This window comes from Pistacia vera, unplaced genomic scaffold, assembly GCF_008641045.1.
Source record: "Pistacia vera cultivar Batoury unplaced genomic scaffold, PisVer_v2 Contig1395, whole genome shotgun sequence".
Classification (NCBI taxonomy): domain Eukaryota; kingdom Viridiplantae; phylum Streptophyta; class Magnoliopsida; order Sapindales; family Anacardiaceae; genus Pistacia; species Pistacia vera.
Genome location: NW_022195461.1, coordinates 370,153 through 384,796, shown reverse-complemented (window position 1 = coordinate 384,796; position 14,644 = coordinate 370,153). Strand labels below are relative to the sequence as shown.

General features: G+C 33.9%; 1 protein-coding gene across 1 annotated transcript; it reads right to left on the bottom strand.

The window, feature by feature from the left end:
- Positions 1 to 3,574: 3,574 nt before the first annotated feature.
- Positions 3,575 to 6,187, bottom strand: LOC116123006 (formin-E-like). Its single transcript, XM_031408805.1, has 5 exons — positions 6,024 to 6,187; positions 5,220 to 5,332; positions 4,848 to 4,930; positions 4,547 to 4,654; positions 3,575 to 3,732 (listed from the first exon to the last, which is right to left on the bottom strand). The coding sequence occupies exons 1-5, from the start codon at positions 6,185 to 6,187 to the stop codon at positions 3,691 to 3,693; spliced, it is 510 nt and encodes a 169-aa protein (XP_031264665.1). The 3' UTR covers positions 3,575 to 3,690.
- Positions 6,188 to 14,644: the final 8,457 nt, after the last annotated feature.

The following is a 14,644-nucleotide window of genomic DNA, read 5'->3' as shown; positions in this document are numbered from 1 at the left end:
CTACCCTAAGAGTTAGAGAAGAGAATATAGTAAGTTGTGCGATGGGGAACCCGTGAGTGATGAATAGAGTCACGAGAGTGAGTGTTTTGTGATCCCCAGCCATGCCTCCGGTCAGAAGAAGCCGTGGCCATCACGAAGAGTGGAACGTGAGGTTCCAGCCATGCCACTGGTGCAGAAGTGGTCGTGACATTCAAAGAGAGAGAGAGAGAATACATTCACATGGCCAAGGGTTCCGAATCCATGCATGACCAAATCCGATCGGTAGAGAAAATGAGTAAGTCACGAAGAGTGGGTGCTTTGTGATTCCCCAGCCGTGCCTCCGGTCAGAATACGCCGTGACATACATCAGAGAACTTATAGAGAAGAGTATGAGTAACAGAAACAGAAAGAAAACAGAGATGAGAAAAGGTCACGAGTAGTGGGAGCTTTGTGATCTTCCGGCCGTGCCTCCGGTAAGACAGGGCCGTGACATATGAGTGAGTAAAAATTGCGCAGAGCGGGCTTGAGTTCCCGGCCGTGCCTCCGGTGAGATGAGGCCGTGACATTCAAATGAGAAAGAACAGAGAGAAAAAAGTATAAGTCACGAAGAGTGAAGCGAGTTCCAACCATGCCTCTGGTAAGATGGGGCCGTGACATTTAAGAAACAGTTGATAAAAAAAGAGCTATGTGGAAGAGAAACAGAGAGAACGAGAGAATATTGTAAGGAAAAGAATTAAGAGAAAGAGTTACGGGGATAAATTAGTAGAGGATTTACTTACTTAGCCTTTTTTTGCTCACCTCGTCATTTTCCTTTGTGGTTGCAGGTTCTAGGTGAGGATGCAGTCGGATGAGCGTCGGCAAGCGAAGAGAAATAGTTACACTGTCCACCCTGTTTTTTAGAGCTTTTGTATATATAATACTTTATATTTGTGTAAAGTATATGTATATTTAATAAAAGAAAATTTTGGGCCCATCTATTTTTGTTATAATACATGTATTTTATTATATGTATTTTCTGAGTATATGAGTAGAAAGCAGCTGTTACAGAAACTCACCATCGACCATGCCATATCTAATAAAGTACAGTTCCTCCTTTTTGACATACCGTTATGTTGTAGTGTATTCGGAGGAGTCAACTGGGATATTATACCATTATCTTTAAAAACTCTCGAAATTCTGTACTCAAGTATTCACCATCACGATCTGATCGTAGAATCTTAGTACTCCTTTTGGTTTGTTTCTTTACTTCATTCTTGAACTCTCTGAACTTTTCAAAAGATTCATATTTATATTTCATCAAATACATGTACCCGTACCTAGAATAATCGTCAGTAAAGGTAATGAAGTATATATTAAAAATCTGCTCGAGCCATTTCACTAAATGGTCTGCATACATCTGAATGTATTAAATTCAATAATTCGTTGGATCTTTCCCCTTTACTCTTAAAAGGAGATTTTGTCATTTTTCCTTGAAGACAAGATTCACAGGTCAGATAGGGTTCTGAACCCAATGGGATTAAAAGCTCATTTGCTTCTAACCTGATTATCCTTGTATCTCCTATATGACTTAGTCAATGATGCCAAGGTAATTTAAGATTTATTTCATTTCGAGTTCTTTTATTAGTAATGGTATTAATTATGTTATGATAATTATATTCTTCAACATACAAACCATTTACATTGATAGCTTTGCCAACTAATTTATTTCCAATAAACTGTATTTTGTAACTAGATTTACATAAAACAGAAACAGAAATGATATTTCTGATCGCTTTGGCAAAAAAAAAAAAATTTGTACAAACACAAAATGTGTCCTAATGGCAATGTCAAATGGCAAGTCCCTATGGTCTAACCATAACTTTTTCTCCATTTGCCATCTTCAGAATGGTTTCATCTTTTGACAATGCAGAACTATTCTGAAGTGCCAGTAATGAGACAAATATGTGAGATGTAGCAACTGAATCTAATATCCAACAATGATAATTTGAATTATCACTTAATTCAAATTTTATAACATAATAATGGAATATACATACTCGAACTTTCTTCAAGCTCTCGAGATATAGAGGACGAATCCTCTTTGAATGTCCATCTTTCTTGCATTGGAGGCCCTACCCTTCATCTCTCTTCCAGTGTGACATATGAAACTATAGAGAGTGGAAGGGATGCTTCCATAACATACGCCGCCTTTTCAAAATTGAGAACAATTCTCAGGCTCCTCAACCAATCTTTGAAATTTGGTCCGGTCAACTGGTTGTCATCTAAAATCCTCCAAAGAAGATTACTGCTCATTTTCAACTAAATATCACACAACTATTGTAAAGAGGCTGTGAGAAATTAAAACATTTTATCAGAGTCTTGTAAATTTAAACCTTTAATGCTAATCTAGTTAACTCTCACTATTTTATTCGAATCTCATACCCCTAAATGACTATTCGAAAATTTCTTTGAAATAAATTTCTAGTGGAGAATCAAATTCTTATCAAATTTAATAAACCTCACATAATAGAAATCTTGGTCCATTAAATTCAATAAGTATGAAACTATTTCCTTGAATTTAGAGCATATTGCATAACAATCCCTAGGATATTTTATGAAATTCAAGGTGACCGCAACGGTCATTAGACTTAAGCAAAACTTTTTAATTTAGGCCTTCACATGTTTAATTATAACTAAGTATTTTTATTATTAAGAGAATACTATATATGCATTAAAAATTGTAGTAAAAATAAATATATTTTACTCTGTTATATTCCAAATGTTTTTAGATATTACAACTACTGTATGGATATTATTAAGTAAGAATATCTTGAGATTTATAACATTCACATTAGAATGAATATAGAGGAACAGTTTTCAAAAATCACACACCATAATAACCATTCCGTCATCCTCATCAAATTTACAATAAATTCCCATTTCATAAACTTGTAAAACAGTTTAACGCAGTACAAACCTTCTGCGTTCTCTGTATCTTGACCTCTTGAGTCTTGAAAACTTCGAATTTTCATTGCCAACTTCTCAATCGTAGAGTTAGTTATACATAGTACGTCGTTGTGATATTACAGCTTCAAGTTTGCAGGAAAAAATAATTCTAAATTACATGCAATCTCTCACCTATCTTAACATAAACATGACGGCTAAAAGTAACTAATCTGTAGCATTCATTTCCAAATCTGACAGCAGGAATAGTGTCGTACATGTGAAAAAAGAAAAATAAAAATTAGGGCATCAAACCTTTTCACTTTAAAGATCGACTAACTGCATGTGTAATTGTCTAATATCACTCCTACATTAGTTGATACTTCAAGGGGGTTTTACCTGGAATGAAAGAAGAAAAATGAATGGATTCATGAAGGTTTAATTACTGAAGCACTTCCCAATGGTATGCTCCGGGTTCGTTTATATACTGAAGTCAGATTCGAAGTTATGTTTCAGGAAGGGCTCGACACAGTTTTATACGTATACTATCTGGAGATAGAGCCTAAAGAGTCAAAATTGAAGTAAGTCGTTATGGTTCAAATGGAGGGAGTATAATTTATAGACTCCACAACAAGGATTCGAATGATTAGGCGGTTTATCAACATTCCTTTCCAGTCTTTTCACAGATTAATCAGGTTTGATATTTCCTGTAACTTATTTAACACTTCAGCAAATTGACTCTCTCTCTGTCTTCCTCTGGTGCACATCCTCCAATTGTGGAATAATGATTTAAAGTTTTTCCTTCAAATTTCCACCAGCCTTTCGATCACACTGAAGTCCTCAACCAACACATACAAATTATCAACCACTTAAAAAATTTCACTATATTAACTAAGAAGTATAGTTACAGCATTAGTCTTGTTTCTTCAATCCAAAAGGAACATACATTCACAGGTTGCTCTCCCCCAATGAAGAACATATACTAGCAATTTCAGATTCAGAAAGAGCAATTGCTCTCTGAAGTTGAGCTCTAGAAGTTTTTGCCTCATCTATTTTTCTCCCATATACTGCCAAGCACTCCTGTTCAATCTCCATTATTGTCTGATCCCTTTCAATATCAGGCTCTCCAAATTCATCCCATATTTTCTAATTTCAAAAATAATTAACAGAAAAGACTGCCAACATTACGATCCACCAACAGAACAAACACCAACAAAAATGTTGGAATATAATAGTAGCATCAACCAAGTAAATTCATTCTAAAATACTAAAACTAACAAATGATTTTAAATGGTTTGAATTGTGAGTTAAATTCATTTTCCAAGCTTTCCCATCTCTTTTATAAACAACAAAAGTTTTTTGAATAATGCAAGCTACAAATAAAGGCAAGACAACATTATAATATGTTAAACACTTGGTCACCTTTCTTCTACTGGGAACTCCCCACCAAAAAACAATGAGAAAACCCCAAAAGGCATCAAAAAGATGAGAACACGATTCATCCATGATTATGTGATAACTTCGACCCCAAAAGATGCAACCAAAAAAAAAAAAAAAAAACATAATTATTCAAGATCAACTCAACCAACATGGCAAATAGCCTTGTCATTAGTTAATCATGACCTTATTTCATTAAAATTAATACCTTCTCAGTATTAGAAGCTGAAGCCTCAAGCTGTCCATTCCTCTCCTCCAATGTCTTCTGCAATCTACAAATCTCCTCCTCCATGTTCTTAGCCTTTGTTTCTGCCTCCTGTGAAAAACCATAAACAAATTAAACTCAATTCTAATAAACAATTTCAAACTCACCCCACTTGACCCCACAAACAAAAAGTTCCCCAAAAGGCAAAAATGATTGAATCCAAGGCTTGAACAAAAAGAAACCCTTATGAATTGATCATCAAAACAACACAAAAAGAATTCAAATCAAGAATCAAATTACAAACCTGTCTTGTTAGGTTCTCTTTAACAAAAGACTGCTCTTGAGATGCCAAACGGCTCCTAACCTCCTTCAACAAACAGCTTTCAACTATCTCACAGATTGTAACATTCCACAAATCAAAACCCTTACATGAGACAAAGTGCTTTCTGTAATAGAAAAGCACTTCCGAATAGCAAAAATCCCTTTTGTATTTTTCAGCTAAAATAAGACATAAGTGCTTTATCAAACTTATAACAATAAGTGTGATCCATAAGTTTTAAAATGAAATCAAACCCACCATAAAAAATGCAAAATCAGAAAGTTATAATCAGATTTGAGCATCGAAGCGTTCAAATTATCATAAAAATTGAAGTGTGATTAATGATAAAAGAGGTACCTTTTGAGGACGAAAACTTGGTTATTGGTGGTGGTGGTGGTGGTGGTGGAAGGCGGTTGTTCAGATCGGCGAATGGCGTCGTGGACTTTTTCAAGAGAGGTTTGGGGTTTCGACTGTTTTCCAAATGCAAGCGGGAACTGAGCTCGGATTCCGTCGTATATCTCTGCTTAGTCTTCCATTATTGGCTATATAATTAGAGAGATGGGTCGTGTAACGAAGAAGATAGAAGAGGAAACGTAAGGAGAGTAATTTGAAGGTGAACGCTTCGACTGTTTAAGAGACGGTTGGAACAAAATTTTTTCACGTCATTCGTTGTATAGTTTCTATGCACAGATTCGATATACAACTTTCGATAAGATATCATTTTTCCTTTTAGAATACGCATTAATATCTTATTAAAGGACACATCCGCGTGCTAGGTAATTTTGGAATATCAATGGAAGCATTAATATTTTATTAAATTATTAATAAAGTTATTAATATTTAGAGTAAACAACATGTTCCCACCCGAGGTTTGACGAAATCCAAAAGTAATACCACTGGTTTCATTTATTCCAGATTGCCACCATTAAACTAACAGTGTTAGTCACTGTTGGATTCAGAAGAGGGCAATTACCAAACTGCCCTCCCATCTTCGTCTTCTTCTTCATCTCCCCCTTCTTCTCTTCTGCCGCTTCTCTCTCCCTCCCACAGCCACAGCACAGCCACCACCACGCTCCTCTCTCCCTCCCGAAACCCCAAAGCCACCACCACCACCACCACCCATCGCCATTCCACCCATCTACCGCCATTGCAATCCCTCACCACCGCCCGATCTTTGTCTTCTTCTTCTTCTCCCCCTTTTTCTCTTCTGCCGCTTCTCTCTCCCTCCCACAGCCACAGCCATAGCCATAACCACGCTCCTCTTTCCCTCCCGAAACCCCAAAGTCACCACCACCACCACCACCACCCACCACCATTCCACCCATTTACCGCCATTGCAATCCCTCACCACCACCCGATTTCGGTCCCATTTGGCTCGATCTCGGCTTTGTTGGTCGTCCTCATCATCACCACAAACACCACCACCCTTCCACCTCCAAAACCTCCATTTTCCCCGATAGTGGTAGAGGGGAAGCAGTTGGTGGAGAGAAGAGAGGAAGAAAAAGAGGAGAAGAAAAAGAAGAAGAGGAAGAATCTGGTGGAGAGAAGAGAAGAAGAAAGAGAGAAGAAAAAAGGAGAAGAAGAAAAAGAGAAAGAATCTGGAAGAGAAGAGAAGAAGAAAAAGAAAAAGAAAAGGAAAAGGCAAAAGGAAAAGAGGAGAAGAAGAAGGAAAGCAGTCAACGGTGGTGTGTTGAGAGAAATGGGTTTTGACACTTTTACCCTTAACCTTTTAAAATAAAACAAACAGTGTTAAATTAAGGGTGGGTATCCGGAATAAATCAAACCAAGGGTATTAACCTTGGATTTCGGTAAACCATAGGTGGGAACATGTCGTTTGCTCTAATATTTATTATTAATAATGAACAATATCAAATACCAATTATAATAAGTTACATAAGCGTCAAGTCTAATTTATCAATCTATGCCACCTCATTACCAATAATATTTAACCAAATGTCAAGAATTCATATCATCACCAATCAAATACAATCATGTATTGGATAATCTATAGATGTGGCAAAATAAAAGAATTATAGGTTGTGTTTAGCTTATTATTTCTGTCAATATTCTCAATCTTATTCTCCAAATAATGTTTGACATATTATTCCATAAATATTAGCCTATTTTTTAATTACTTTTAGACTCCATAAGGTTATTAATTTTATTAAATATCCCATAAAAAAAAGTTTAAAAAGTAACAAAAACATTCCTACGATCCATACTTGTCAGATTCTGACAACCATCATCGGTGGTAGCCAGAATCTGTTACAACAGTGAATTACCGACTGGAACTGACCGATAATTCACCGATCTGGCCTTTTTTAAAAGGCCAGATCTGGCCGTCAGTGACGGCCAAAGAAATGGCTGTCGTTGACAGTCAACGACGGCCAAATCTTGGCCATCATTGACCGATAACGACGGCCAAAGATGGCCTTCTTTGGCCTTTTCCGGCCGTCAACGGCCACATATGGCAGTAGATCTGGCCTTTTTCGGCCAGATCCGGCCGGTATGTGTTGTTATGCAATTTTTCGGCCAGATTCCAGCGGTGGTGGCCGGAATCTGGCAATGCGAGTGTTGGGGTTTTTTTTGTCATTTTACATATTTTTATATATTGGGTTATTTATTAAATTAGCAAACTTAGAGAGTTTTTTTATAAATTTTTAAATTTTATCTCGTAATACTCCCATATTCAATTATCTAATATTATCTTCAAAATCCTATCCAAAATAATAAACCAAACGTACCCATAGCTTCTTAAAATAACAATCATATAACTTATGTTTCAGGATATTTTATTTTTATATATATAAGCCTTCAAATTGTGTCGTTTTCGGCTTTAGTGATGCGCTGTTGTTTCAAACAAAATCTCTTTTGCATTCTTGGCCATTGATCTGTGACTAATTCAACTGCTGAAAATCCTCTCGTGGTCAACGGTATAAAAGCAAAAGTTTTTCCAGTTTGCACAGTTCACTTCAATTGTAAAAATTGTGATATAAAATCCTCTGCTAAGGTTCTTCATCTTTTATTGTTCTCTTATGTAAATCGGGTTGTTAATCCACCAAAAATTGTGTTTCTTTTGAGGGTAGAGAATCGGGGATAGATTTCTCTATATGATTTTAAATTTACAGTGACAAGAGAGAAGAGAGATTGTGGTTCTTGCGAGTGAGTGTTTAAGTATGTGATTGAGGATTATAATATGTAATTTCGTGGTAATAATAGTACAGCGAGTTTCTATATTCTGAATCTTAACATGGATATAACTTATTCAATAACAAATGAACCACGATATTCTTCTTTTACTTGCGTTCGGTTGATTAGCTTTCTAATCTTGATTAGACAGCTTCAATTTATAACAGTATGTTTGTCAGACTGTACACTCTTTACTGCCGGTTTTAGTGTTCTATTCCAAAATTATTGACGTTTCCACTACTTGGAAATCTGCTGTGCTGACATGTTGTGCCCTTCTCTGTCTTTCTCTATATATAAAAATGAACGAAATTATGGGTACAGGAAAATTTTACATCGAAAATATATATCCATTTACATATATGCGTAACTTAATTTTTTTATGAATATTTTTCTAATAAATATCCATCTATCAAATATGGACAATCATTAACTAAAAAATATTTATAAAAAAATCGAGTCATACATATACATAAATTAATATATATTTTTGATGTAAAATTTTTAATGTTCGTAATTTTGTTGCGTAAAAATTATATTTCTTCAAATTTGTGATACTCCATCAAAGAAAAAAAAAATGGTTCTTGTCTTATCAAGGTACAAATCAGTGGCCTCACCTCCTCATGGATGTCAGACGTGGTCTTCTGTCAATAAGGTTCGAATTCGGAATTTCTTTAAAATTTTCTTTTGTAGAATTTTAGTGTGCCCACAAAATTTTTTAGTTGTTTTAATGAATTAATGACTTACGTGTATTTATCTTGACATTGACATTTCTAATAGACTTAGAAATTTGTTCTGAACTTTCAAAATATATTCCTTTTTATATCTTCAGCTGCAGATATATTTAAGTTTTAAATTCCCCTTTCTCTCTCTCTCTCTCTCTCTCTCATTTTAATCTTATACATTTTTTTCCAAAATAATTATCGTTTGGCCAAATGCATTTATCGAAGTATACCTTTATCTCCTCCCTCTATTTCCCTCACCCATCATCTCCTCTCTCTCTCTCTTTCAAAAGTCATTTAATACAACAATAACATTACAGACACCAAAAAAATTATACCAAAATTTTGTATCAATCTACGTGTAACACGCATCTAAATTTTTTTATAATTTTTTTCTAGTGAACGTTTGGACGGCCGTTTACTCACATAGACGCCCGTCCATATTATATAGACGGGCGTCCATATACAAGGGACAAACGTCTCCATTTAAAAGACGCCCGTCCATAAATAAAATACAATAAAAAAATTTACAAAACATTATGGACGGCCATTCATAGGTTGTGGACGGCCGTCCCTTAATTTTAGACGGGCGTCCGCAAATACGGAACGCCCGTCCAAACTTAATTTGTTTTAAAAAATAAAATAAAAAATTTGGACGCCCGTCCATAAATTATGGACGGGCGTCCCTTAAGTTTGGACGGATGCCCACAAATAATGGACGCCCGTCCTTGACCCAAATATGAAAAAAAAAAAAAAAAAAAAACTTGGGGACGCTCGTCCACCAATTGTGGACGACCGTCCATCAATTTTGACGACCGTCCCTTACATTTGGACGGGCGTCCATTACATTTGGACGCCCGTCCATACTTTTAATAATAAAAAAAATTTTAAACAAAAACCCATTCTTCTGTTGCAAACATCTTCGTCTTCATTCCCCATCTCCTCTCTTTTTCTTCGTCTTCATTGCCAGTGGTGCGTCCATTTCACTGCCCAAATATGACTGTGGGGTTAGAGTTTTTGATATGGAAAAGTGTCAACTCTCTAAGCATTTCCATTTTCCTTGGCGAGTGATGTAAGTTAGTTACATTCAACAGTCCATCTGTCCATATAGTATGTGGTGCCTTTGTTGACAGGAGGGTTTTGTGCTTCATTTTCGGGGCAATATATGAAGCACTTGCAGGCTGAAGCTTTCAATTGATTTTTTTTTTTTTTTATTTTGTGCTTTTCAGCATACTTCGCTGAGTCCTGATGGTAAACTTCTAATAATTGTTGGAGACAACCCAGAGGGTATGTTGGTGGATTCTACACTGGAAAGGTAATTATCTATACTGTTGTCCATATATCTTTTTCCCTTCCTTTTTTCATTTATTTTTCTGGAAGCTGATAAAAAAATGACTTGGTGTCTACTGGTGCATGATACTAGATCCTGCAAATAGAAATTAAGCTTTACTGATTTATATTTGTAATTTTCACAGACCGTCAATCAGTTGTCTGGGCACTTGGATTTCTCGTTTGCATCAGCATGGCAACTAGACGAAGAAAAGAAGGAGGAATGAAGACGAAGAAGAAGAATAATGGTTTTTTGTTTAGGTTTTTTTTTTTTTTTTTTATTAAAAGTATGGACGAATGGACGGCCGTCCAAATGTAAGGGACGGGTCCAAATGTAATGGACGCCCATCCAAACATAAATTTATGGGCGGCCATCCCCAAAGTTTTTTTTTTTTTTTTTAACATTTGGGTCAAGGACGGACGTCCATTATTTGTGGGCGCCCGTCCAAACTAATTGTGGACGGGCATCCAAATTTTTTATTTTATTTTTTAAAACAAATTAAGTTTGGACGGACGTCCATTCCTTATGGACGCCCGTCCAAACTTAATGGACGGGTGTCCCGTATTTACGGACGCCCGTCCAAAATTAAGGGACGGCCGTCCACAACCTATGAACGGCCGTCCATAATGTTTTACAAATTTTTTTATTGTATTTTATTTATGGACGGGTGTCCTTTAAATAGAGACGCCCGTTCCTTGTATATGGACATCCGTCCATATATGGATGAGCGTCCATGTGAGTGAACGGTCGTCCAAATTTAATGGACGGTCGTTCACTAGAAAAATATTATAAAAAAATTTAGACACGCATTACACGTAAGCTGATATAAAATTTTGGTGTAATATTTTCGATGTCCGTAGTGTTATTGATAATACAATCATCATTGCTTTTTCTTCTTCCATTTCCCACTCACTGTCAGAGGGAGAAGCAAAGAGAAAAAAATTTTACATTAAAAAATTAGTTTATTAAAAAACGTATAATAACTTACAACTACTTTTATTTCGAAAACGGAGGGTGTATTTGACTGTCATAAATTATATAGCTTGTTATGTAACACTTAGAACATTCTCCCTAAGAAATGGATGATGAGAAATTCTTTTGCTTAAGAATTTTTTATTCAGATTCTTTTATGTATATATTTAATTTTATCACAATTTTTTATTAGTTAAATAGAATTTGAATAAAAAATTGTTTAACAAAAAACTTAGAAACTTAGCCGTTTCTTTATTATCCAGTATCTTTACAAGTATGTATTTGATTGTCAAGTATGTACAAGGAAATATGAATCTTATTCTTATAATTACCTTGTTTGGTTTAACCACTTAACCAATGAATCGAAATTTTAATCCCTTAAAAGCTCCATATGGTCATTCCACCCAAAATTGTCAGGAATGGCAATCCATTATTTTATACTTGTTAAATAAAATAAATTGACTTTTCAAAAGAAAAAATAAAAAAATTGAAGGGTATTCTGTTTTGATAATAACAAACTTTTTTCCATCCCATCAACAATCCTAATCACAAGCAAACAAGATAATCCCATTTTATTTATTCATAATTCTTTCGTCCCATTGATTTCTATCCATAATACTTTCATTCCATTAATTTCTAATCCACAAACCAAACATGACTTTAGTTCTTGTGTTCCTTTAAGTTTATTTATTTATTACTATTTAAAATTCTATACAAATTCTTTTTAATTGCATTACCATCATAAAGTCTTTCCCTTTTCTTTTTTCTCTGTCTACCTTAACCACTCTTTTGAAATTTGAACAATAAGCCTTTAATTAAGTTTTTTTTTTCCTATTATTTTTTGGTTGCATTATTGAATCATAGTAGACAATATAGAATGATATTTTTTGTATTTTATTTAGGGTAATTTGTTTACATCAAAGTATAGAAGATGGAAGAGTGTCGTGAAAAAAACTTAGGGAACTCTTCCTCTCAATACATTGTCATTGAGGTACTTTTTTCTTTCTCTTTTTCTCTTTTAAATTTTTTTTTTTGGTATTATTATAATGGACTTTCAAATCTCTTCAATATTAAAACAAAGCTCATTAGGATCAAATTAAAGGTGTGTTTTCTTAACCCTTTGAAACCAAGCTATTTTAAAAAGGCATTTTTAGTGGGCTATAATGTGAAATGTTATAGTATCCAATAAGAATTAGGTTCATTTGGGAACCTTGATTAGATACTTTGGATTTAATAAGAAACCAAAGTCTGTTTTAGAAATTAAAGCTTAAAGTCAAAATTCTTTTAAATTAGTTTTGAAAAAATTATAACAAACTCCCAAAACAATATTTTATGCAAATATTGTGTTTACTTATACATTTAAACGTTAAAAATTTTCATGGTTTATGAATATCAAAGTCCGTTTTTGACTTATTTTCAACTTTTATTCTTGATTTTATAAGGTTACTTTTTTCATTGATTTATATTTTCTAAAATCTTTAAATATTTAAAAATGATCAATTTTCAATTTCAGAATTTATTTTTTATATTTTATTTTATATTAATTTGCTATTTTAGCTGATTAGGTTTTTGTTTTAATTTAAAATCTTTTCAAAGAACGTTAAAACCCAATTTATTTTGTTAAAACCCTTCTTAATTGATTTATTTTGTGAAATCCACTGATTTATTTTATTTAAATTTTATTTCTTCAAAATTCACTGAAAACTGAAAAGCCCATTTTTATTCAAATGATACCGTTTTGCTTATTTTTCTTCATTATTGTAGGACTGAAATCATGTGCTTAGATCGGTGGTTTTACGTAGGGAATTAACTAATAACTATTACGAGAAACAGTTTCCGAAACGACACTTTCCGTTTCTTGTTTTAACGTTCTTTTAATGGTTTCGAGTTTCATAAAATTCTCAGATTCGATATATAAAATCCGACATAGACACCACAATACCACGTGATTTAAGCTGCTTGTGTTGACTAATTGATTTTTGGGTCGGCTTCTGGTTGAAAACTAAACACGTTTATTAATTGAGTTAGGTTCAGGTAGATGATTCTCAATCTGTGAACCTGTTTATGACAAGATTAATAATATTAATAATTATAATCTTAATAATAATAAAAAAAAAAATGGCATAATTGAAATTTAAAAAAAAAAAAAAACATATATAATTAGTTAAAATTTTAAAAATAAAATACATTAAGACAAATTGAAAATGAGAAATATAATTAAAACGAAGTTTGTTAAACTTTATGCTATTTTATTATGACAATATTAATCAACTTACTATATTGGTTATAATTTATAGGTATGAATAATATACATATACACATATATAGTTACCTTGCAGTTACCAAGGTAACTTCTTGGATTTGGATGTGAGCAGTTACCACTTTCCTCATAGGTGGGTTCCATCATGGATGTCCCATCGGAGGTGTTTAACATCAACTGTATAAAGAAAAAAATGACTAAACAGACTAAAGGGTGTGTTAGAAGATTGAATGACAACATAGAAATCATACATATTAATATTTGTGGACCGTTCACTCATTGTTTAAATGGTTAGAGATATTTTATCTCTTTCATTGATGACCATTCAAGATATATGTATCTCTATTTCTACATCATAAAGACGAAGCATTAAATTCTTTTAAGATATACAAGACAGAAGTATAGAAACAAAGGGAAAAAATGATCAAAATTGTAAGATTAGATAAAGGTAGAGAATATTACGATAAAACCATAGAATATGGCCAATCACCCTATTAGATAGCATATGGCCAATCACCTTGTTAGTTTGCATAGTACCTTTAAGAGCAAGGTATTCAAGCACAATATACTATGCTTGGATCGCTAGATCAAAATGGCATTGCTGAAAGAAGGAACCATACTCTCATGGACACGGTTATAAGTATGATATGCAACTTTGATTTAAATTCAAACCTATGGAGTGAAGCTATTAAAACAACTGTATACATTTTGAACAGGGTACTATTTAAAGCAGTTCCTAAAACTCCATTTGAGTTATGGAAATGATGGAAACTTAGTTTGAGACACACTTGAGTGTGGGGTTGTCCAGCTGAAATAAGTATATATAATCCACAACTTTGAAAATTAGACTTAAGGCAATCAATGGATACTTTATTGGTTATTCTGAAAAATCAAAGGGTTACAAGTTCTATTGTCCCTTAAATTCCTTAACAATTGGGAATCAAAGGTTGCTAAGTTTCTAGAAAATGACAATAACACTGAGAGTGTTCAACCTTGAAACATTGATCTCAATGGTTCAGAGGCAACTGAAATTTCTCCTACAACTGAAGGTGAAGGATTAATCCTTTTACCTGTGGCTCGTGAATAAAAAATTCATGATACATCACCACGTCAAGAGCAAGTTGTTGTCAAACCAGTTGTTCAAATTCAAGAAAATGAAAATTTGGAACAAGGTTTAAGGAGATCTTCAAGAACTAGAAAGTCAACAATCTCTCCAAATTATCAAGTATATCTCCAAGAATCAGAAATAAATGTGGGTGTTAATGAAGATCCAACATCTTTTTTGAAAGCAATGAAATGTAGAGATTCCATT

What these genes read in the sequence shown, in the direction of transcription:
- LOC116123006 (XM_031408805.1), bottom strand. Translation starts at nt 6,187, where the DNA reads ATGGGTGGAATGGTGGTGGGTGGTGGTGGTGGTGGTGGTGACTTTGGG. An exon ending in AAGAGAACCTAACAAGACAG is followed by an intron (nt 4,655 to 4,847) that starts GTTTGTAATTTG and finishes GGTTTTTCACAG; the next exon opens with GAGGCAGAAACAAAGGCTAA. An exon ending in CAGCTTCTAATACTGAGAAG is followed by an intron (nt 3,733 to 4,546) that starts GTATTAATTTTA and finishes TGAGGACTTCAG; the next exon opens with TGTGATCGAAAGGCTGGTGG.